The 22,608-nt window shown below is 41.6% G+C and overlaps 2 protein-coding genes across 2 annotated transcripts in view; both read right to left on the bottom strand.

Annotated features, from left to right (window-relative positions):
- obscna (obscurin, cytoskeletal calmodulin and titin-interacting RhoGEF a) overlaps positions 1 to 13,171 on the bottom strand; it is a gene marked incomplete at its 5' end in the record, with an annotated part of 40,399 nt that extends 27,228 nt beyond the window's left edge. The window contains 24 exons of the mRNA XM_079221278.1: positions 121 to 387; positions 525 to 791; positions 883 to 1,149; positions 1,614 to 1,880; positions 2,802 to 3,068; positions 3,505 to 3,780; positions 4,357 to 4,623; positions 5,157 to 5,426; positions 5,549 to 5,815; positions 6,286 to 6,552; positions 6,729 to 6,992; positions 7,077 to 7,349; positions 8,021 to 8,287; positions 8,484 to 8,750; positions 8,855 to 9,124; positions 9,410 to 9,676; positions 9,780 to 10,043; positions 10,148 to 10,414; positions 10,995 to 11,264; positions 11,465 to 11,731; positions 11,811 to 11,915; positions 12,097 to 12,258; positions 12,780 to 13,046; positions 13,132 to 13,171. Coding sequence (XP_079077404.1) covers positions 121 to 387; positions 525 to 791; positions 883 to 1,149; positions 1,614 to 1,880; positions 2,802 to 3,068; positions 3,505 to 3,780; positions 4,357 to 4,623; positions 5,157 to 5,426; positions 5,549 to 5,815; positions 6,286 to 6,552; positions 6,729 to 6,992; positions 7,077 to 7,349; positions 8,021 to 8,287; positions 8,484 to 8,750; positions 8,855 to 9,124; positions 9,410 to 9,676; positions 9,780 to 10,043; positions 10,148 to 10,414; positions 10,995 to 11,264; positions 11,465 to 11,731; positions 11,811 to 11,915; positions 12,097 to 12,258; positions 12,780 to 13,046; positions 13,132 to 13,171 — 5,932 coding nt within the window. The remainder of the gene's footprint in view (positions 1 to 120; positions 388 to 524; positions 792 to 882; positions 1,150 to 1,613; positions 1,881 to 2,801; positions 3,069 to 3,504; positions 3,781 to 4,356; positions 4,624 to 5,156; positions 5,427 to 5,548; positions 5,816 to 6,285; positions 6,553 to 6,728; positions 6,993 to 7,076; positions 7,350 to 8,020; positions 8,288 to 8,483; positions 8,751 to 8,854; positions 9,125 to 9,409; positions 9,677 to 9,779; positions 10,044 to 10,147; positions 10,415 to 10,994; positions 11,265 to 11,464; positions 11,732 to 11,810; positions 11,916 to 12,096; positions 12,259 to 12,779; positions 13,047 to 13,131) is intronic.
- A 3,369-nt stretch (positions 13,172 to 16,540) lies between these two features.
- LOC306738861 (dynein regulatory complex protein 11) lies at positions 16,541 to 22,574 on the bottom strand (the record flags this gene model as incomplete). The annotated part of the gene is made up of 19 exons (XM_079220783.1): positions 16,541 to 16,651; positions 16,738 to 16,976; positions 17,057 to 17,234; positions 17,341 to 17,427; positions 17,639 to 17,838; positions 17,924 to 18,031; positions 18,343 to 18,425; positions 18,504 to 18,565; positions 18,667 to 18,753; positions 18,947 to 19,053; positions 19,525 to 19,600; positions 19,737 to 19,847; positions 19,948 to 20,032; positions 20,151 to 20,356; positions 20,695 to 20,766; positions 20,869 to 21,051; positions 21,166 to 21,285; positions 21,449 to 21,809; positions 22,564 to 22,574. The coding sequence occupies 19 exons, from the start codon at positions 22,572 to 22,574 to the stop codon at positions 16,541 to 16,543; spliced, it is 2,487 nt and encodes an 828-aa protein (XP_079076909.1).
- Between the last annotated feature and the right edge of the window lie 34 nt (positions 22,575 to 22,608).

Below are 22,608 nucleotides of genomic sequence, written 5' to 3'. Positions count from 1 at the left end.
ATTCGTACTCTTAATTTTTAATTGTATAAGATATTTTATTGATTTATATCATTCTACTGTATTAATTCAATTTAAGAAAGGCTTACATATCATGGTTTCAGCCTGGGGTTTCTACTTTACCTTTGACGGTGAGCTCAGCAGTGGATTGGGTGTCTTTGGTCTTGCAGGTGTATTTCCCTGAATCACTCTCCTCAGTGTTGTTGATGATCAGTTTAGTGAGACGTCCCTCCTGTTTCATCTCATATTTGTATCCAGGTTTGAGGATGACTCTGCCTTTCCTCCAGTCCACTGGAGCTCCAGGTTTGGAGAGTTCACAGCAGAAAACTCCACTGTCCCCTTCCTTCACCTCCAAATTCTCCACCTCTTGTTTAAATGTTACAGGAATTGCTGAGGAAAAACATCAACAAATTATGCAAAATTGGAATAGTGCCCTCTTACTTTCATTTGAAAAGAAAATAATAGTTTCTTGTAAACAAACAAGAACAAATAACCTGCTGAATGGTGTCTTTTCATGTAAAACATACCTCTTACTTTGATGTCAGCTGAAGTCACAACAGTGCCAACAAAACAGCTGTACTCCCCCAAATCTGTGAGAATCAAATTTTCGATCAGCAACTCAGCCATCCTGCCCTCCTGTTTCATCTGATATTTGTCTCCTTCCTTCAGAAGTTGAGCATCTTTCCTCCACTCCACTGGGACTCCTGGTTTAGAAAGCTCACAGCGCAGTGTCACGCTGCCCTCCTCAACGGCTTCCTGGTTCTTCAACTTTTGCTTGAAAGTTACCGGGATTGCTGAGGAATGAACGTGAAAATACTGCATAGGATGTGCAAATTGCCAAAGTGTAACCATGTTTTCTGGGACATAATGTGTCATGGCTCTCACCAGTGATGATGATGGTGGCCATAGTTGTTATGTCATCACAAACACAGCTGTATGTGCCACTGTCCTCGGGCTGGCTTTTTCTGATGAGGAGCTCCAAGGTGGAGCCACTCTGCTTCACCTGGTATTTCTCTCCGTTAGTCAACGCATTGTTTCCCTTCTTCCACTGCACTGGAGAGCCAGGTTTGGAGAGCTCACAGCACAGTGCTACTACATTGCCTTCCTGCACCTGAATATTCTTCAGTTCTTGAAGGAATTTGATGGGCTGCTCTGGAGTAGACCACAGGGGGGAAATATCAAGATGATTGGAAACATTTTCATATGGAGGAATGTATGTGTTGCTGCTCTCTTGTCAAGACAGCGCAACCAAAGCCTTGACATCCGATATATGTCACCGGGTCTCATTTTACCTGGGAATCTTCTGGACTTTCAGATAACTTTTTTTAAGTTGCACTTTAATAGCAAAAACATGCATCCCTCACTATACTACCCTACTGTACTGATATATTCCAACAAATATTATGCAAATTGTGAAATCCACTGAAACCAACAATAACTGTGCACTACTTCTGTCAATTTTGTCCATTTTGCTTTTAGTTCTGTGTTATTTTACTCTTTACTGATTCAGTTGTATTGAGCATGTTGATGTTTTAGCTTTTGATATATTTAATGTATATATGAGCGGGTTGAGTGCATTCAAAAGCACAACTTATTGTACAGTATGCAATACTCACCATTCACAATAATCCTAGAATTTGTGCTTTCTTCTCCACATATACAGGTGTAATCTCCAGCATCATCCAGGCTAAGATTTGCAATCTTCATCTCCACCTGCAGGTCCTTCTTTCTCATCTGATATTTGTCTCCATTTTTCAGCAGCTCTCCTCCTCTCCTCCACTCCACCGAAGGGGCCGGTTTGTTGAGTTCACAGCGCAGAACCATACTGTTGCCCTCCGTCACCTCCTGGTTGACTAGAGGCATCTTAAAACTTGCTGGTAAATCTGTCAATAATAGTAAGATCTTGTATTTCAAAAAAAAAATACACAACATTGGAAATCAACTAAAAGGAATACAAGCAGAACAAGTACTTCCCACACGTAGAATTAATGATCACATTAGAATTAATTCTCAAAATGAAATTTTCTTGCAGAATGAACATATAGAGCCAAATAAAGATTAGAGAGCTAGTCTTATTTGGACCAAAACAGCTAAAGAGGAAACATGGTTATAGTCATATGACCATATCGTGCACAATTCTACTGAATTCAATTACGCATTTCCTTGTCTTAAGTATGACAAGGAACATAATCAATATTACATGGAAGTTCATTGTAGTGATGTAAACAACACAGCTGATATGTTTACAAGACAATCTGTCATGCTCACAATCAGTTGTTCTACTAAACTAACTATTCATTTCAAACTGGACAGTGAAATGAAATATATGGAATAATATTACATATCAGACATGTAATATCACTGACATGAAAAACACTAAAGCTAATACTGATGCTCAAATGTAGTTACAGTTTGGGATGTATGTAATTGCAAACTATTGCCAATGCATCTAACATGACGTGAATCCACATCCCATCTACTGTATCTGTTCACCCAGCTGATGAGAAGTAATGTACAGTACACGCCAAGTACTGTGACATTAAGCCACAAGCAGGATAAGATATGAAACAATCTCTCCATTGAGCTTCAGTGAAGCTACATAATGGAGCTCACACAGTGCTAATACACACTGGGTCTATTTCGTTTTTTATTGTACTACGTTAGAGCTGACCTCTTTGGTGCCAGCGCTCAGGTAATTCTGTTGAATACATTGGAAGGATTACAAAAAAAATATTCAGGAAATGTGCTTCATAAAATATTGAATTCAACATAAGTGGGGGAGTTTTGACTTGACTTTCTCTTACCTTCGACAGTGAGCTCAGCTGTCGACTGGCTGTCTTTGGTTTTGCAGATATATTTGCCAGCATCGCTCTGCTCTACGTTGTTGACGACCAGTTTAGTGAAAGGTCCCTCCTGCTTCATCTGGTATTTGTCTCCAGGCTTTAGGATCGCCCTGCCTTTCCTCCACTCCACTGGAGCTCCGGGTTTGGAGAGCTCACAGCAGAAAACTCCACTGTCCCCTTCCTTCAACTCCAGGTGCTGGATCTCTCGTTTGAATGTCACAGGGAGTTCTGTTGTGGGTAAAGAAGAAAACCATGTACTCAATGATTGCATTGATTTGCAAGCTGTCATTTCCTCTCGATCAAATTACCCTCATGCTCTTCCCTCACTCCGAGAGTTGTTTTCCTTTGTTGCAAAAAAAGGAGTATGTTCTTAAATGTTCCTATTCTACTTCTCCTTAACACCATTAAAAAAAACTGTACATGGACTTTAAAGATCTATTGGGATCTGTAGTTTATGCATCACTAAGTCACTTCAGTAAATAAGAGATCTACTGAGACAGCTGAGTCATGGACAGTCCAAGAGTGGCACCCATAACAACGGCTTTATAGATATTATTATCACAATGACTTGTTGATAACAATATAATCATTATTTTAAATGTACTGTAAATCTAATAGGGCCAACAGATGTGTTCTCATTGTTCTTTGCATGCTTGAAACTTACGTTTCACTTTGACTTCAGCGGTGGTTTTCTGATCTCCTGTGATGCAGCTGTACTTCCCTGCATCTTCTGGCTGGACGTTGAGAATGGTCATCTCAGCTGTCTTTCCTTCTAGCTTCGTCTGATACTTCCCCCGATATGTCTGCTCAGATATCACCTGAGTGTCTCTCTGCCACTGCACCAGGATTCCTTTCTTTGACAGCTCACAGCGTAAAGTCACACTGTTCCCTTCTTCAGCCTCCAGGTTCTTCAGACTCACTTTAAAAGTGGCGGGAACAGCTGTGGAGCCAAACACAGATACTAACTGTACTATACATGTAAACTAGAACACAGGCAAGATTAACCCCAAGAGACTTGGAGAGATAGCAGGTCAACAGTATAAGCCACATAGAAGTGGTGTACACATCATCTGAAAGCTGGGAACCTGAAGATTCATTTGAGATGCAGCTGTGTGTCAAGCTTTTAAAGTCATGAGTCTCTAGTTTGTTGTTGTAAAGTTCCATGAGGCTATGATTATGTTAAAGGTCATAAGAGGTCAAAAAATGTCTGTAAAGCTAAAATATCACCTTACTTTGAAATGTTATTTAGCCTCCTTACGGTAAGCTAGCTAAGACTTTGTTGGTTGGATGCCTGAAGTCATCTAGTTTCATATTCAATATATTCGATCTAGCTTTAAATCAGAGCCTACAGCCTCTCAAAGACAGTATGTCTTGGCCTAATGTCAGCCCGGTATCCCACTGGTCTGAAGCGATTTACAAGTAGCTCAAAATACTTCTAAAAAAAAGTATCAATTAACAATTAACAAAGAAACGAGAAGGTGTGCTTCACTTCACTCATCTCACACATTGAACATACCAATAACTTTAACAGTGGCCTTTGTCCTCTGCTCTCTACACACACAGACGTAGACCCCGCTGTCCTCTGGTTCAGCGTCTCTGATGATCAACTCGAGTGCCGAGCCCCTCTGCTTAATCTGGTACTTCTCTCCATTCTCCAGCAGATCTCCACTAAGCCTCCACTCCACTGGGACACCCGCTTTAGAGATCTCGCAATCCAGCGTGATGCTGTGTCCTTCCTCCACTTGGAAGTTCTTCAGTTTCTGCTTGAAGGTGACGGGAAGAGCTGACAGGTAAAGATAAAGTCAGGTCATGAGAAAGAAATGGATAATCACGACAATTGAATGAACAGCAATCTATGTTTGTGTATTATTGTGCTATTTTTGCTGAAACATAATTGTGTGCTTTGCCTTGATGAGAAGAATGCAAAAAAGTTTAGCATCTTGCTAAATGATTGAGAGTTGTCATAGCAACTTTTATATTTTCCTTTCGTCAATGCTCAGATCTGTAGGCTACTCACTGCATGATTCTATAGTTTTCTCTATTTTTTTCTCTTTTCTGTTTGCAGGCTGTCAATCTTTTTTAAAAACCTTTAGAGCAAGCTCCCATGCACAGCTGGCAAGGCACATGTGCACATTGTTTAGAAAAGTAAATTCAGTTTTGTATTGCTGTTTTAGTTATGTTTTGTTATGTTAAATGCTACCTGAGTAACATCATACAAGGAACATTGCAGACCAAATTCTGTCTTTTATTAATACGTCTTCCTGCTCCATATAAAAAGTGGAACAAAATAAAACTATTTCAATCACAAACACCTACCATTAACCGTCAGCGTTGCAGTTGTCTCTATGCTTCCACAGATGCATGTGTAGATGTCGCTGTCCTCAAGTGTAACATCAAAGATCCTCAGTTCAATTAGCACTTCTCTCTGCCTCATATGATATTTCTCTCCACTCTTGATGAGTTCATTCCCGCTCTTCCTCCACTCCACGGTGTGGCCAGACTTTGACAGCTCACAGCGTAGAGCCGCAGTGCTGCCCTCCTCAATCAGCACATTCCTCAGCTTCTGCTTGAAGGCTATTGGGAGAGCTGAGGAGTCACAGGTAAGTATATATTGAGATGAATTAATTATTGATCATTGTCAACATAATTTGTCAGAATTGATTTAAAACCATTACATCACTAAACCCCATTAGTTAATTATATCTTACCAGCGATTTTGACGGTGGCGGTTGTCACCTGATCAGCACACTGGCAGCTGTAGTCCCCACTGTCCTCAGAAACAGCCTTCCAGATCAGAAGCTCCAAGGTGGTCTCCCTTTTCCTGATCTGGTATTTAACTCCATTCTTCAACAGCTCATGTCCCTTACTCCACTCCACTGGAATTCCAGGTTTAGACAGTTCACAGCGCAGCAGGACATTGCTTCCCTCCTCTGCTTGCATGTTCTTTAACTGCTGTACGAATGTGATGGGAATAGCTGGAAAATAATACAGTAAAGGACAAAGTGAAAATGGTGAAACGATGCACAGTATTGATGACAAGGTTTGATGCATGTGATGCTTCATTATATGCATTTGAAAATACAACACAGCACTCATTAAAACAGCTTAAACCCTTCATAACAGAACACAACATCCCTCTGCGTAATGGAAATCAAAGTAGTTTCATGATAAAGACAGATCCAAGAAGAAATCAAACATCTACAATTATAGTGACAATGTTGTATTTTATTCTGGAAGATAACAACTTTTTTCACGGGTGGTTTTAGTCTAAATAATCTGGTGAACTGGCTACAGCAAATATGTGAGAATCAGACAGTAAATTATGAATTGACTTTCAAATACACTTATGTGAAAGTGTGGTTTGATGAAACTGTGCACTGTAGGTTATTGGTCAAATTAGGTTTGGTAGAATGCACATGAAGGTGAGGAAAAGTTAATGGCATACCGTGTACTTTGAGGCTTGCTGCAGTGTGATGATCTCTGCAGTGACATGCATATTCTCCTGAGTCCTCAGGCTTCAGGGCTTTAATGGTCAGAGAATTGACTGTCTTTCTCTGTTTCATCAGGTATTTGTCTCCAGACCTGATACTTTCAAAACCTCTCTTCCAGTGGACCTGGACCCCAGGCAGGGAGTATTCACAGATCAGGGTCACGGTCTCCCCCTCTTTGGCCTCCACAGACTTTAAAGACTGGGTGAACTCTGCTGGGATGGCTAAAACAAACAATAACAAACAGGAAAAATAGAAGGATACACATTTTTCAACAATAATATTAAAAAATTAACTGTATAACCCATTATAATCAGTCACATCCCTCTGGCATTTAATATTGGGCAATTGTAAACAATACCAGTCCTGTAATACCAGGTCAATACAAATCTTTTCATACCTTTGACAGTTACAACAGCCCTAGTTGTAACAGATCCAGCACTGCACTCGTACACTCCGGCATCGTTGTTACAGACCTCCCGAATTGTCAGCCGGGCCTCACAGCCAGAACGACTGGCAAAATACCTTGAGGAGTTCCACATGAGGCAGCCATCTTTGTACCACAGGATGTGACATGGCTTGGAGGCCAAACAAGACAGAACCAAACCACCTCCTTCAAAAGCCTCACAGTCTTCCAGGGCTTTAGTGATGGTGGGACGCCTCTCTGGTAACATGAAGAAATTTACCTAACATAAGGAATGTGTTTTGAAAATACACAATAAAACACTCTGGCAGATTAAAAACTCACCTCTAACCAACAGTGAGGCATACGACCTTTTGTCCCCTGCTGAAAATGAGATGGTGCCGGTGTCTTTGCGAGCAAGCTGTCTAAATGTGAGGGTGTGGTAGCCTCCGGACACCATCTGGATCTCATTGAGCTCATTGGTGTACAGCAGAGTCTCGTCCAGGTACCACTTGATTCCGATGTAGTCACTGGGACAAATTCGACACCTGAACGTGACCGTGTCGCCTTCTAGACACTCAACATCCTCTAATTCATCCAGGATCAACACCTTCTCACCTGAGAGAAACATGTAACAGATTGAAAAGTGTAAGTTCCTATAAACATCAAATATGGCACTTAAAGTTAAAATATACAAGATTGGGAGCATTTCGATTACCTCTCAACGACTCAACGTGGCAAATGCAAACCGGCAGTTTACAGGTGCTAACGGTGCTAGCAGCGCTAACAGTGCAAACACTGGCGAAAGTGCTGAAAGAGCTAACAGTGTTTCCCTGAGAAGGAACCGGAGGAGGAGTGCTACGCTTCCAATTGCAATAGCTATGCAGAGCGGCGGTCATGAGCATGTTCACATGTGCGAACATGCACTAAAACTATTCACGGCTAGCCCGGCTATGTCAACAAAGTACATTCGGATAACAACACACACAGAGGGAAGAGCGTCTTCAGTCTCTGCTCAGGTAGATATTACTCAACTATATCTGTTCATTGCAAATTGCTCTTTGCTGCCATATTAATGCTTAGAATTTAAAATACAGCTCCTTTAATAATAATACAATCTATTTCAAGGGTAATTTTGGCAAGAACTTTAGCTTTATACCCACAGTAAAGATATTTTTTTGCTGACATGCAGTATTCGTCCTGATGTGGCCCACACACCTTTAGCCCGACTACCGTGACCCTGAACCACAGTGATGCTATGCCCAGTGTTCCCTTCACTATGTTCTCACCCTGCACAGTCAGCTGGGCCCAGCTCTGCATGGTACCGACATCACACGTGTAAACATCTGTGTCTGATTTGTCCAGACTGGTGATGGTCAGGGAGAGCACGACACCCTTCTGCCGGATGGCATACTTCCTACCAGACCTTAGCTCCACCATGCCCTTCAGCCAGGTCACTCGCTTGGCTGGCCGCCTGGTCTCACACTGCAGGGTCACTTTACCCTTTTCCTCTGCTCGCGTGTCCCTTAGCTCGATTGCAAACGTGTGCTGGAGTTCTGAAAGGAAAAATGAAGAATGAAAGGTCTTTTTAATAAGCAATAATACACTTCACATTTAGTAGACCAGTTGCTGATCCACAATTCAAAATGGGACATATCAATTGAACTAGTATTGCACGACACTACAGTTCAGAACACTACATTGTATTGTTCATAACCATCATCAACATTTATTTTGAAAGCCCTCACCTACCTCTGATATCCAGCTTGGCACGCGAGGCAATGCCATCGGCCTCACAGCAGTACTCTCCAGAGTCTTTGATGATGCTATTCTTGATGACCAATCGCGCCAGGTTCTTCTCCACACTCATCTCATACTTGGGGCTCTGTCTGATCAAGTGGCCATTTTTCAGCCAACGGACGACGACTTCTGGTTTGGTGATCTCACAGCTCAGCTCTGCGTCCTCGCCCAGGACCGCCTTGACATTCAATAGCTCCCTGAAGATGTGCACTGGCTTCTCTAAAGGAGACATATTTCAAAATAAAACATGACAAGTTCCCCCTACATAAAGAAACCTGATAAAACATTGCAGATCATTTCATCTGAGACAACCAGATGTATACCTTTAACGAAGAGCATGGTCCTACAGCTTAGGTCTTTAATTGTGAAGACCACGTCTCCAGCATCGGTCAGTATAGCATCTCTGATGGTCATCTTATAGTTACGGCCATTGTTGATAACTTGAATACGGCTATTGGTATCCGCCACCTGGCCATTGATCATCCAGGAAGGCTCATCATCGACGTCATGAGAGAGTTGACAATCAAAAGTGCAGTTTTCGCCTTCCAGAACAGATGTTGTCTTCATACGTTGCAAAATAGTGATGTGTAAGTCTGTCGGCAAAAACAACAACAAAACAGCCTTATTACAGTAAATAGATCTTCACAGAGAATCAATATAGGGAGAAAAACATGGACTGTAACACCACAGAAAGTCATTGAGCATCTTTGTGTCAGAATTAAATCCAATTGTCTCTGTATTATAATTCCTGTAAGTGCTTTAGTGTCTGTGCACAAAAAAGGCAACATAGTTCCCTCTATCATTCTATCAATCATTTAGTGGCTCTGCTGTCAAAAGACATTTTCCCAAATAACCAGCAACATTTTAGCACTACTCACCATGTACAGAAACTTTGGCCTTTGTTTGACTGGTGCCCAGGTCACAGGTGTACTGTCCAGCGTCTTCCTTGCTCAGGGAATGGATGATCAGTGCCATGGACTTCCCAAACTGGAGTAACTCGTGTTTATCATCAGCGGTCAGGACCATACCATCCTTCATCCAAACAGGGGTCACCGTCTCTTTGGAAATTTCACACTGCAGGCAAACATTCCCTTGCTCTTCCCCTACTGCATCCTCCAGAGATCTCAGGAACACTGCTGGGCGCTCTGGAGCCAAGATTATCACACATAAGTGTGCATGTTTCTCAGAAATGAACAAATAGAAATGGAAGAAACAGAATCCTAATCATACAGTTATTTCTAAGCTGACCTTTGACATTTAATGTGGTTGTCTCAGAGAGAAGTCCTGTTTTGAAGGTGACCCTGCTCTGCTGTGGCCGCAGCTTCTTGAATGTGAGGCTGTGCATCGTGCCCATGTGCTGGATCCTGTAGATGGCGTTGCAATAGATGCGAACATTGTTGAGGAGCCACTCCACGTTGGCAACCACATAGTTGAGCTCACATGAAAATGTGGCAAGGCCATCCTCCTCAACTTCCTTTGGCTCAAGGTGTTTAACAAATTTCAGCGTTCGCACTACAATAAAAAGGGATATAAATTATCATCTGAAAATAATGAATACCCAATACAGAAAGTGTTATTGCTTCACCTCGATTTCCCCCAAACCATGTTTAGCCTACCTTCTACCTGAACTTGTGCTGTGCTCTGTGAACCCCCAGCCATGCAGCGGTACTGCCCCGCATCCATCCCTATCAAGCCGTGAATGGTCAGCTGTGCTCGTTTCCCTTCCCTTTTCATGCTGTACTTGTTCGAGGTCTTCAGAGTCGTACGGCCTTTAAACCACCGCACCACCCTGGGAGAGGGCGCGAACGCACAGCTCAGAGTCACAGAGCTGTTCTCCTTCGCCTGTACGTCGTCCAAGTGGTGGGCAACCTGAAGAGGTCGCTCTAGAGGAGAGAGATGTAAATCCACTTAATGAAACACTGCTGCGAAATCATATCAATCAATCAGGATAAAACTTCAAAATGACGAAGAGATTTCACCGGGTTATTTTTCAGCTCTGTCCCCCCAATGTCCAATAACTCAAACCGCTCTCGGGTGAATACAGATTTCTCAGAACCAGACCAGGTGAGGAAGCTTTCGTTAAATAATGTTAACATAAAAGCTTTCAAATAGTTTTCCAATTCAATGAAGTGCAATAATATGGGATGGATATGGTTGTGGCAGGCTAGCTGACAACAGCGTGTGACAGAACATTTTTCTATGGAACAATAACGGCAACACCTCCTTTAAGTCCCCCTATTTAGCATTCACAAGCAGTATATAAGCATTCAATATATGTTTTATGACACACTATAATGTATCTATACGTTTTTATTAAATATGTGTCAACACCTATAACTCCTTTGGCCACCCACAGTTGAGGCTGCTGTATAAACAGATAATGAATGTAAAACAGTGTTGTAAAAATATTAAACATATCTTCATCCAATATCCAATTCTGGTACAAAGCTTCAGCCAGCTCACCTTTGACAGTAAGCTGAGCAGTGGAACGACTCTTGCCAGCTACAAAGACCATGGGCCCAGACATGGAGCTCTCTGTGGAGGTGAGGCAGAGGCTGTGGAGGGTGCCCTCCCTGTTGATGTTCACTGCTGCGCAAGGCTCCAGCACCTCACCGTTCAGGGTCCACCGGGGAGGCCTCCCTGATTTCAGGCTGGTCTCCACCTGGAACAGCGCTGGCTCTGGCTCCATCACCTCCACTGTGCTCATCCCTCGCACTATTTTGATAGCCTGCTCTGCATGCACAGCCATAAAACACATTAACCAGTACTGACCCATCCTCTCACTTTTAACAGTACAAAACACTCTGGATTGCATAGTTGGCACATTAGATACACGTGCCCATTACTCATAATGAAAGTAATGTGAAACATACTGTTGGCCGTAAACTTTATTTAGTTTAATTTGATTATTGTGATCAAATCAGCAATCTCACCCTCCACTAGAAGCTGACAAGAGGTGTTGTCATCTCCTGCATCACAGGTGTAGGTGTCCTCATCTGAAGAGCAGACGTCATCGATGGTCAGCTGCCTGTAGACATCTTGGCTGATCAGTTGGTACTTCTTGCTGGGCAGGAGCTCCTTCCTGTTCTTGTACCACCTGACCTGAGCATTGGTCCGTGACACCTGGCACTCCAGCAGACCCCGGTGGCGATACATAGCTATCTTGACCCTTAGAGGACGCACTATTTGGACTGGGAGCTCTGAAGAAGGGAGGCACAGGCTGTAAACCTGAAATGATGTTCTCCATAAAGCCATGATAAATAGTGTCTGGTGGCTCACCTTTCACTGTGAGAGTTGCGTAGGATGAGACACGCTCTGCAGTGAATCTGATCTCTCCAGCATGCTGTGGCCTGACTGACTTGAAGAACAGGGAGTGAGTTTTACCTGCAATCAGATCAAATCAAAATGTTTTATCATTATGAATTGTGCTTAACCAGGTGATATTGATTTTTTTTACATATTTACACCAAGAAACAACCACTATGACCATTCAGACACAGCTTATTAGCAGCATTTATACTCTTGAGGCGTATTAGTTTCTGTAAAACCCATGGTTGTCTCTCACCCTGTTGTCTGATCTTGATATTGTCTCCAAGTCGAATTCGGCCATCATCTCTGTACCACCGACCATCCAAATCCACCTGGTTGACCTCACACAAGAAGTTCACGGGTTGACGCTCCATCGTGTCAACATCCTCCAGCTCTTTCACTATGTAGATGTCCCTAGCTGTCAGAAGATAACCAAACCGTGACTAAATGCTGTGAATGCAACCAAACAGACTTAATAAAAGCTGCTTGTAAGATATCTTTTTGATAGCCCTGTAATTACTTTTTGTATGTTTAGTGTTGCTTGTTCATTCATGACGGTGATGAGGCTCAAAATAAGTTATACAGTGTTAAAACCAGAGTAAGAGTCTACAACTATCTTAGTGGCCCTGTGACACTGTACTAACAGTAGGTGTGTCTTGAATCAAATGCTCACATTGCTAACATGCTAACATGCTCACATTGATGCTAATATGTTGATGTAAGCAGATATAATGTTTACTGTGTTCACCATCTTAGTCTAGCATGTGTTAATTAGCACTAAAAACAAAGTACAAGTGAGGAAATGGAATTAGTTGCAGCGCCATAAAACAATGTATTGTATTGGACACGTTTCAACTTAGTTTGATCATTGTCTTGGTCACATGGACACAATAGAATAATGTGGCTATGGTAGTGGCACAGTCTACACAACCAGCTAACCTGTGACACTGAGTCTGCCTGAGGTCTGAATGCCATTGGCCTGAAAAGCGAACAGGCCTGCGTCTCCCAGAGCCACCCTGTTCAGTAGGAGGGAGTGTTTCTTCCCATGCGTGCTGATGCGACAGTTGGGCTTGGACTTAAGCGGCATCCCATCTCTGGACCACAGACCCTCGATATAGGCCAGGTTGAGGGTCACTTCAAAAGAGCAGATCTCACACTCAGACACCTCCACATCCTCCAAGCCCTTCACCACCTGCAGACGGTTCTCTGGCACATAAACACACACGCAGCATTAGAGATCCAAAAGCTTATTTGCGACTACACCAAATTGATGTGTGAGAAGAAAACTTACTTGCAGCAGCTACTATTCCTCCAGGTATATTGTCTCCCATCCCTCCAGCTCTTCTCTCAGTATGATTGGAGAATCTTGCTGGCTTTTTACCACAGCTATCACAGTAGGGCTACAACTAGAATGGTGAGGATGAAACAATATATGTCAGGTAACAGTCTGGCTCAAAATTGGTTTAATTGTTATAAAGGATAAGATCTCACTTAAGCCTAATTCCCATTTGCTGCCATTCAGCTTCTTTCAGGTAATGGACTAAACTTAATTTGAAATGGCAAACAAATAATAATAATTCAATATAATGAAATAATCCATCACTTCCAAAATGGCAACATTTGCCCATCAAAATGGATACACATGGCATCCCTCTGGTGTGGTAGATCTTGCGATGGCATGCCAGTCCTCAGTTAAGAAGAGCAGAGTAATCTCTGTCACCTCACTTGGCTTAACTCAGCACCACCAATATAGACTCAGCTGTGATCAGGCTGCATGCACTGAACAGAGAAGAAGGGGAAGCTTTAAAAAAATCAAACGAGAGACCAAATGAGAACTGCCAATCAGTGATTGATTAATATGATATGTGAGATCATGGCACACTTTTTAGATGCCGCCTCCTCCCACTATCATTATGAGGTTTTCTAAGTATTCCAAGAGGACGGCCATTCTTTCTCATTAACTAACTGCTAAACTGACATTTCATAAAGCGTCACAGATTCAATAACACTGAATCTACCAACCATTATCTAGACCACCTTTAGAGGCCTGATCAGTTATGATATCCAGGGAGATCTTCTCCAAGATGGCATGACAGATGAATACATACCATGAAAAAAGTATTTTTGAAATTAGTTGAGCAAACTTAAAACAACTGAGAGTTGAAGATGCATATTAATGTATGCAAACAAATAAATAACGACGAGAAAGAAATACACATGTATTTATACAGTATATCAGATCACCTGCAGCAATGCACCCACCTCAAACCTAAACAGGGGTTCCCTAGGGAGAATAAATCCACCGATGACAAGAAAACCAAAAACCTTTAACTTAAAAACAAGAATAAAAACTTCCACCATGGCAACGGGCCGAGTCTTGTCTTGCTTCACACAAAGCCTTTAAGATTAACAACAAACGTTTAGCCAAAGGAGAGCATGCCCAGGTTTGCAAGCAGCGTCCCCGTCCCCAAATCAGACAGCCTATAGCGCTTTCTCTTTTTTCCCTGCTTTGATGGAGCATAGTGCTGAACAGCTGACATATCTCTCCCCACATACTAACTTCCAAAATAGCCTTCTGTCAGTACGAGGGCAAAGATAGCTTTGGCTTTAATAGTGAGGCAACTCGTGTCCAGCATCACTGGAATTATCAAAAACAATCAAAATGTATACAATAGGCTGATTGTGTTTGATGGTTTTCCAGTGTGCCGGAGTGAGGGAGAGACAAGCTTAGTACAAATGACTTGAACGCATCTCAGTACAGACATTAAGCTACCTTCATGTAGCAACGGGATGTAAGTGAGTGTCTACATATCATGTTTACTGTCTGTTGTTTTACATACAATCAAATTCACTACCAGGTTGCTTGGACTTAGATCTCTATTCCACCAAAACGACATTATGCATATTAGATGCAGATTAATCACATGCTCTTCACAATGATGACCCATATCTTTCATTGTCTTAAACCTCAGGTTAGTCCATGCATCCCCACAGGGAGTTTCCACCACTGCTGCGGTTAAAAGGTCACAAAAGATTAAACAATATATATGAAGACGCTCATACCCCTTGATGGGCACTCCTGTGTGAGCTCATTTACTGACATCAGAGTAAGTGACGAGGTGGTTTACACACCATGATTGGAGAGCTCTGGATACCAAAAATACACATAAAACATCCAACGTGACACAACAGCCGTGCAATGCTAATATTAATTCCTCTAGGTCCTCCTTCTTCAACAGCTGAGGGGTTCGTTTACATTAAAACAACAAGGTTTCATTTTGTGGGATTCCTTAATTCAGACACCCAGACAGAACAAAACAAGCACTTCCCAGCATTGTGTTTGTATCGCGTTGATAGACAGCTCCATGTGCCACTGAGCACTTCTAAATCCAGTGAAACTTGACAGTATAATCTCTTGAGGCACAAAAAACGCTTGTCGTCACAGAGAGGGGAACGGCCTCCTGTTTTGCAGATCTCCAGCAAGCCCTTTATTACTAAGCTTTTAACAACTTTCTTGGCCATTTGAGTGGGAAAGGATAAAGAGAATACATTTACTTAAAGACTTTTGGTTTATAAATCCCCAACAAAACATATATTGGATTACAAATAGCGGCATTTAATGACTTTCAATGGTCATTTCTAAACAGGACGTCAATCAAGATTAAACTCAAACAGAAGAAAAGGCCCCAAATCGTGTCACAGTGAAAACAGACGACGAATCAACTTGATATTGTGAAATGTGTGCCTTCTCATGTGCAGCATCCTTCTGATGATGCACATAGGCTAAAAATAGAGTGACGTTAAAGGGACCAGGGCAACGTGAGGATGTGTTGAGTGAATTTAGAACTCGCCAAAACAGCTGAACACTCCACCTAAGCCTCTGGACCCCTGTTTGAAAACCCCCTCCCTCCCTCCTGTGTGTCACATTTCCTTTGGTCCAGACTCTCTACACCTGACAGCGGTCATAGTAAAGGAATATAGAAATGTTCAATACATACATTTGATCACATACATGTATACAGTTGACATCTGATCATGAGCCCAGACTAGAAGAACCAGATGCTGTGTGTAATATCGTGATGTTAGTTATGTGTTATTTCTAGAAGCCACATTCCGATTGTAGTGTTATATGTAACCATATAACCATGTGCCATGTAGCCAGGTAGCCATAGAGCAGAGCGACATTAGATGCCCTTGACAGTCTTGGTATGTCTAACCACAGTGTGGCCTTCAGTATAACAGTCATAGGAGTCTGTCCACCCGAGCCAGGCTGAACTTATTTCAGTTCACATTCTAATAGCTTGTAGTTTGGTTGGCTGCATATGAGAGTCTGTGATGGGTGACGTTATTGAGGTAAACTCAACTCCAGACAAAATCACATGTAGTAGAAGTATGTAATGCAAGATTTACAGTGAAAATAAAGCAAACATGTAAATGGAACACAGTGATGAGATTTGATTATCGCTAACAGCAGAAATAGAGTGACTAATTGTGTTCTATCTTTGGAGAAAAATTGTCATTCCTTATAGACGGCACAAAGTCTTTTGTGAAACATGGAAGCTGGAGCCAAGAAGATTTCACCATTGTATTTCTAACACCAGACACTAGTGTAAGCATTTCATGGCTCACTATTTATGTTGCATCCCCCAACGGCAGGACCAATTAAAAAACACACAACAAACACAAATGGACAAATGGACTTATTTTTTCTTATTCTTTGATTTTTTGTCTTTAACTGATGCCTGTTCTTCTTCCTTTTCTGTTGCAGCTTTGATCCTCTTCTTTCCCAGGGGGGTCTTTGCGTACCAGTTCTGGTGATACACAAAAACTAAATCAATATGCAAACAAATAGTTACAATCATAAAAATAAAAAATAAATATGATATATCTACTGTACTTTAAGGGCCTCTTCTTCTGCCTGGTACACAGGGTCAATCTTCGCTAATGGGGCAATGAACTCAGCAGCAGTCAGTGGTCTGTTTGCCTGCTGAAGGATGCGACGCTTGGTGACAATGCTCCGGACCACCTGGACCAGGTGACCTGGTGTGTAGCCATCAGAAATCTTTGTGAGAGAGCTGAGGTCCAGCGCTATGGTTATATCACCTCCCTGCTTTCTGATCAGTTGCTTCCACAAGACTGAAGGCAAACAGAGTCAAAGGTCATTTTTCATCCCAACAACCAAAACTGAAAGCATTCTCCACAGTGTCTATTCTTACTGTATCTTGAGCCGTAGTCAGGTCTTGGGATGAGGAGGATTTTGTTGTACATTTTACACAGTGACTTGATATCAGCACTTAGCGGGTCTTTAGTGGTTCCTACTATTAGAACACGATCCTCCCCTTTGATCAACTTGAGAGACTTGGGCAAGTCTTTCTTCAAGCGTTTGGGATCTAACTGTGCAAACGCAGAACAGATGCTTTCAATTACCATGCAAATACAAAAACTGCTCTATTTAAACAACATGATAATACTGTTCATCTTATATTCTGCCCAGAAATACCTCTTTTTCTTCCTTGGGAACTTTCTTGTAGAACATTTTTTCCGCGTCTTCAATCCATATGACAGAAGGTTGAAGTAATCTTGCAACCTAAGTGAAGGTGATCATGGAAAACTGTAGTTTTGTCATAAATTCCCGGACGAGAATAAGTGTTGCATGGGTTATACTTATACTTGTATATTTATGTGTAGGCTGGGTTATACTTATGCTTAAATTTTGTAGGTAAGGATCATTAAAAGAACTTAACCGCCACCATTATGAACTTAAATGGCAATGGCACCTGGAAATACCACTGTTTTACCTTAAACACCATGTGGAGCATCATGGCGAGACCACTCTTGCCCGGGTACTTTCCTGCTGTGTTCAGAGGAGACAGATCAAACAGGTTGGCACCTGTCTCCTGGCAGATTGCATGGACCAACATCTTCTTGCCTACACCTGCAGGCCCTGCCAACAGGATGGCCTTTATCAGAGTTGCCTTCTCATGTACCACCTGAGAGCCTGCAACAACAAACATTTCTATTCAATCCAGAAACAATACGTTCAGCTATATTTATTTACAATGCCAATTAAATAACTGTCATACCTAGTGGTAAAATTGCATAAAGAGATAAGACCTGCCGCACATCCGACAATGACGGCATGGGCTCAATGTCATTCTGCCTCAGTGTGGTCCCAAGGTAGTTATAGTCACCTAGCAACAAGGTGGAACAACTATTAGTTAAAAAATTATTAATCTGCACAGATTACTGTGCAAATTAGAAATTGTTCATTGTGATCATAGTGTTTTGGCCACCACAAACCAGCAGAGGGCAGCACATCATTACTATGCAGTTTCCAGTTACCTTGACTGTTACACAGAGCTCAAATGTGAGAGTTCTGCACTTCGGCTACACACTGATTGCAATCAGATTAAGATCTCATATACAATTATGATTTTAAGGACCAAAAGAGAGATCTGAAAGATGGCACACCAGTTTCTAAAAACAATATACTAAATCTTACCCAAGTAATCCTGCAGCCGAACAATATTCGCTTGTTTCAACAAGCCCTGCTCCACCAGCTCCTGACACAGAGACTCAAGAGTCCTAGCAGACATGAACAAATTATTTAATAATTTTCTCAAAACCATGTACTTCACAAGTGCCTCCTCTGTGTGGCCTCACCTATCAGCTGTCAAATCTTTCTCCTTTTTTTTCTTCTTCCCACTCTTCGATCCTTTCTTTTTCTGTGGAGAAAAACAAATATCATCAAGACACATCTCAACTAAACCATATGACTAAACCTCCCAGACATATACACTGTGTAGATTTTACCCTCACTCATTACCTTGGCATTTCCTTTGGTTTTACCACCCCTGTCTTTATCCACAGCTAGCTTCCATTCAGCCAACTCTTGCCTCATCTGCTCATCTACCTGATGAAAGCAGAACAGACCAAGAAGAGTAACATCAACAACATGTTGTGCTGTTATCAGTTTTAAACAACAGTGACCTGGGCACTGAATGGTTAAAACTACAGCATTGGTTTCCTTATAGATTGGTTGTTACATTTCTAACATGTGTTGTTTAGAATTTAAAGTGTTGTATTTCCCGTATAGTCAGCATTACCTGAACTCGAATCTCTGCCTCAATGACTTTCCTCTTTTCTTCCTTTATCAGCTCCACCTCGTGCCTTTGGTTAAAGTTTCTGGTCTCATTGCGGGTTTTCCAAAAATCTAAAAGACGACAAACATTCAGTTCAGGCTTTCTGTGAATGAGTAACTATAGTACATTACTATAGACTGCATTCATACCGCTGCTTCTCTCTACCTTACCGGACAAAGTGCTTTACAATTTGCCTCTTACTCACACATAAATGCACACATTCATACAGCGATAGTGGCAGAGCTTGTCTTGTTTAAGGACACTTGGACATACTGACAGGAGGAGCTGCCCAGATACTTTACACTGAGAGGTGGTGATTGCCAAAACACAAGGACACCTTAAAGGTATGTTGCATACTAATTCCCATTTTGTAGTTTACCATCTGAACAACATACTCAAAAACTATTTTTGAACTGGATGTGGAATCCTATTTTTAGCATGTGAAGACGTTACAAGTGTTTACTTTTATTCCAGTGAGGGGCTACACTTTGACAATAATACTATCCAATATATTATGTTGACCTTGTTGTATGTAAACATACCTGCAAAGGTTTTGTTTTCCACTTCCAAGTCTGACAGAAAAGCTGAAGGTAGCATCTTCAATCCTGCTTCTTCTTCCTGAGGTTCAGAACAAAGTTACATTGATTCACTGAATTTGTAGACAAGGATTGGATTGAATAATAAAAATGTCTCTTATCGCAAAAATTTGCTGAATACTAGATCAACCAATAAACAACTATTTAATACAACTTACTTCCTCATTTTCCTTTTTCTTGTCTTTTTTCCCTTTTTCCTTCTTCTCATTCTTTCCTTTTGGTTTGCTGTTGGAATCCTCCTCTTCCTTTGCCGCAATTTCTTCCAATAACTGAAAAAAATATGTGCACACCAAACATAATTCTCCTTCTGCAAACTACAGTAAAAATATGCAACAAATCATTCCTTTGACTTTTGACGGTGTATTTTACCTGCGTAGGGGTCTTTTCAGCAAAAATGAGGGCCGAGCCTCCGTCCTCTTCGTCTGGGTAGTCTGGAAACAATCCTGTTGCATCACTATTTTAAAAATGTAAAACATAAAATTAAGACAGTGTGAACAAAGCTATTTGACTTATTCAATGTGGAAATGCTCTTAAATATCAAAATTCAGAACAAGCCCTCTGTGAAACCTGACCGGCATTCAATGAACCACTGCCGGAGTTGGTCTTTCATGGACTTGCTCATGTCATGACCCTCTACTTCTCGTAGTTGGTTTGTAACCGCCACTACAGACTTCTGATAATCTGCGTCGTGCTCCTCCCGTTTAATCCGTCTGTGAGCTTCACTAGCCAGGGCACTGATTACTGCAGGGCATGGCACCTGGTATTTTGGATCCATGGCCTATAACATTAAAAGTTACCAAACATAGTTTACATATTAAAAACAAAAGGAAATTATAATCAAGGAAAAGAAAGTAAAAGAAAAGATAACCAGAGCAAAGAGCTATATTATTTTATACTGAAGTAGAATACAGCGATTATCTACAGTTTTCATGATGTGGTTTCACAAAAATCAACTGGAAAAATGGCAGGTTTAACTTATTGTTTAGAACAAGGAACACAAAAGGTCTTACAGTATATATCATTCAGCTTTTAGATTGGATTCATTAGAAGCACTGAGTGTGGATCTATTTTTACAGTTTAAGGCCATTAGTAAAATTGATGGCCCATTTCACTCACCATTCCAAGAAAAATCATTTCTTCTTCCCGAGCAATCTTGACCCTCTTCCTGTGTATGTAGCCCCTCCACACCTGCAAATCACATTCACACAAATCATTCAGCATTAAAGACGACACAAGCCAAAGACAAAGGCTGAGAAAGAAGTGAGTCGGATTATGTTGGTAACAGATAACCTTCTGAATGCAGACTGTGGCCGACTCAATGGCAGCTGTTCCAGGGTCCTTGATCTTTTGCATCCTGTTCATCCTTCTGCTTTCCTCCTTCAACTTGGCCCTCAGGCGTCCTTGACGGGCCCTCTCCACCACTTGAATGATCTTAATGGCCTCCTCTTGACTCATGTCCTTGGTCGTTAGAGGCTGTAGGGAACAAACATGATTGCCTATTTTCTTGACGTTTTGTTCCAAAATTAAATAAAGTCAAAGAATACCAAGAACAGATGTTAACTAAGATGTGGCATCTTTTCAACTCACTTCTGGGCTTTCAGTGAGCTCCACCATTTTAAGGATTTCTGTCAGCATTGCCTTTCGTTCTTTTATTTCTTCGCTGCGATCACTGATGAAATAGCGAGGGATAGGGATCTCAAAGTCTGTCTGGAGGGACAACAAAGAAAATAATATCTGTTGAGTAACATCATTATTGAGGTGTCATCACAGATAAAGGCAATGCCTGCTGTGAACGAGTCAACAACATTTTGCTCAGGTGATTTCAGAAATCCAATTTCATAAAACTTGCTCTGGAAGAAATGAAACTCACAGGTGTAAGCTTCAAATCGTGAAGGACATCATCCATGTAGTGGTACTCTGAAAACTCTTTTTCCACCATTTCATTCTTCAGCTCTAACACCCTCCCAATCACACCTTCAAGAATTGCCCGAATAACTCTTCTCTTTTGAGGGTGGATCACTTGGTCATAGACCGTCTCAAGCTGTCTGAAGACTTGGATGTAGCGCACAAAAAGCATGGCCAGACGCTGGAAGAACACTACCCTGTCCTTTTCTGGGCGACGGGGCTCAGCAGGTAGTTCCTCAGTGAGCAGACGGCTCAACTCTAACTGAGCATCTGCCCACAGCTGGTTGTATGTCCTGGAATAGTGGAAACAATATGATGAGCTGAGGCTGGGGAAACGGTTTTCAATGGTGGGCGAGTGATAGTTTAAAAAAAATAAAAGTCTTATTGTTGCAGGCCATACCTTATTCATGGTAAAATACCAACATAAGAGAGAGAAAAAAAGCCTTGATATGCATGTTAAGATTGTACCTTTGTGTTTCTTTTGTGGTATTTGTAACTTGGTTTCATGAAAGGTCATACTTTACAAATGCTGGGGGTTACACAGGGCAACAGAAAACAATGGCCAGACTGCTCAGTATAAGATAAACAAACATGGAGCAAGCAGGAGTCTCATGTGCAACTACTGGAGAGCCAGTGTTGCAGGTGCCATTATTGTTGCCACAGTTCCTGCTGCTACATACTTTAAAATACCGATACATTGCTTATTTTACTATTCACCTGCATTGCTTACCACCGAGTTGTTGGATGCTGAATCGTGTTTTCTCAACGCTACTTTACGTCACAAGTCTATTTTTAAGTAACGTGAGGCGTTATGACTAATGCAAAAGGTAATGTATTATTTATTTTTTACGTTTCATGCTCAGCATAACAGCGCAACTTTGCTTCCCTACACATCGCTCGGGCTGTTTGCATGCCGCAGAGTCTCACGGCGCAATAAAGGCGGAGGCTGCTCGGATGCTTTGCGACATGTCTCTCTGTTTCTGATCAAATATGCTTAACTTTGCGACATGCCTGTCTGTTTATGATCAAATATGCTTAACTTTGCAACATGTCTCTCTGTTTCTGATAAAATATGCTTACCTTTGCGACATGTCTCTCGGTTTCTGATCAAATATTCACGCAATT

Source organism: Taurulus bubalis, assembly GCF_910589615.1.
Source record: "Taurulus bubalis genome assembly, chromosome: 7".
Taxonomy (NCBI): Eukaryota; Metazoa; Chordata; class Actinopteri; order Perciformes; family Cottidae; genus Taurulus; species Taurulus bubalis.
The sequence above is the reverse complement of the archived record's forward strand: the minus strand, read 5'-3'. Positions and strand labels throughout refer to the sequence as shown.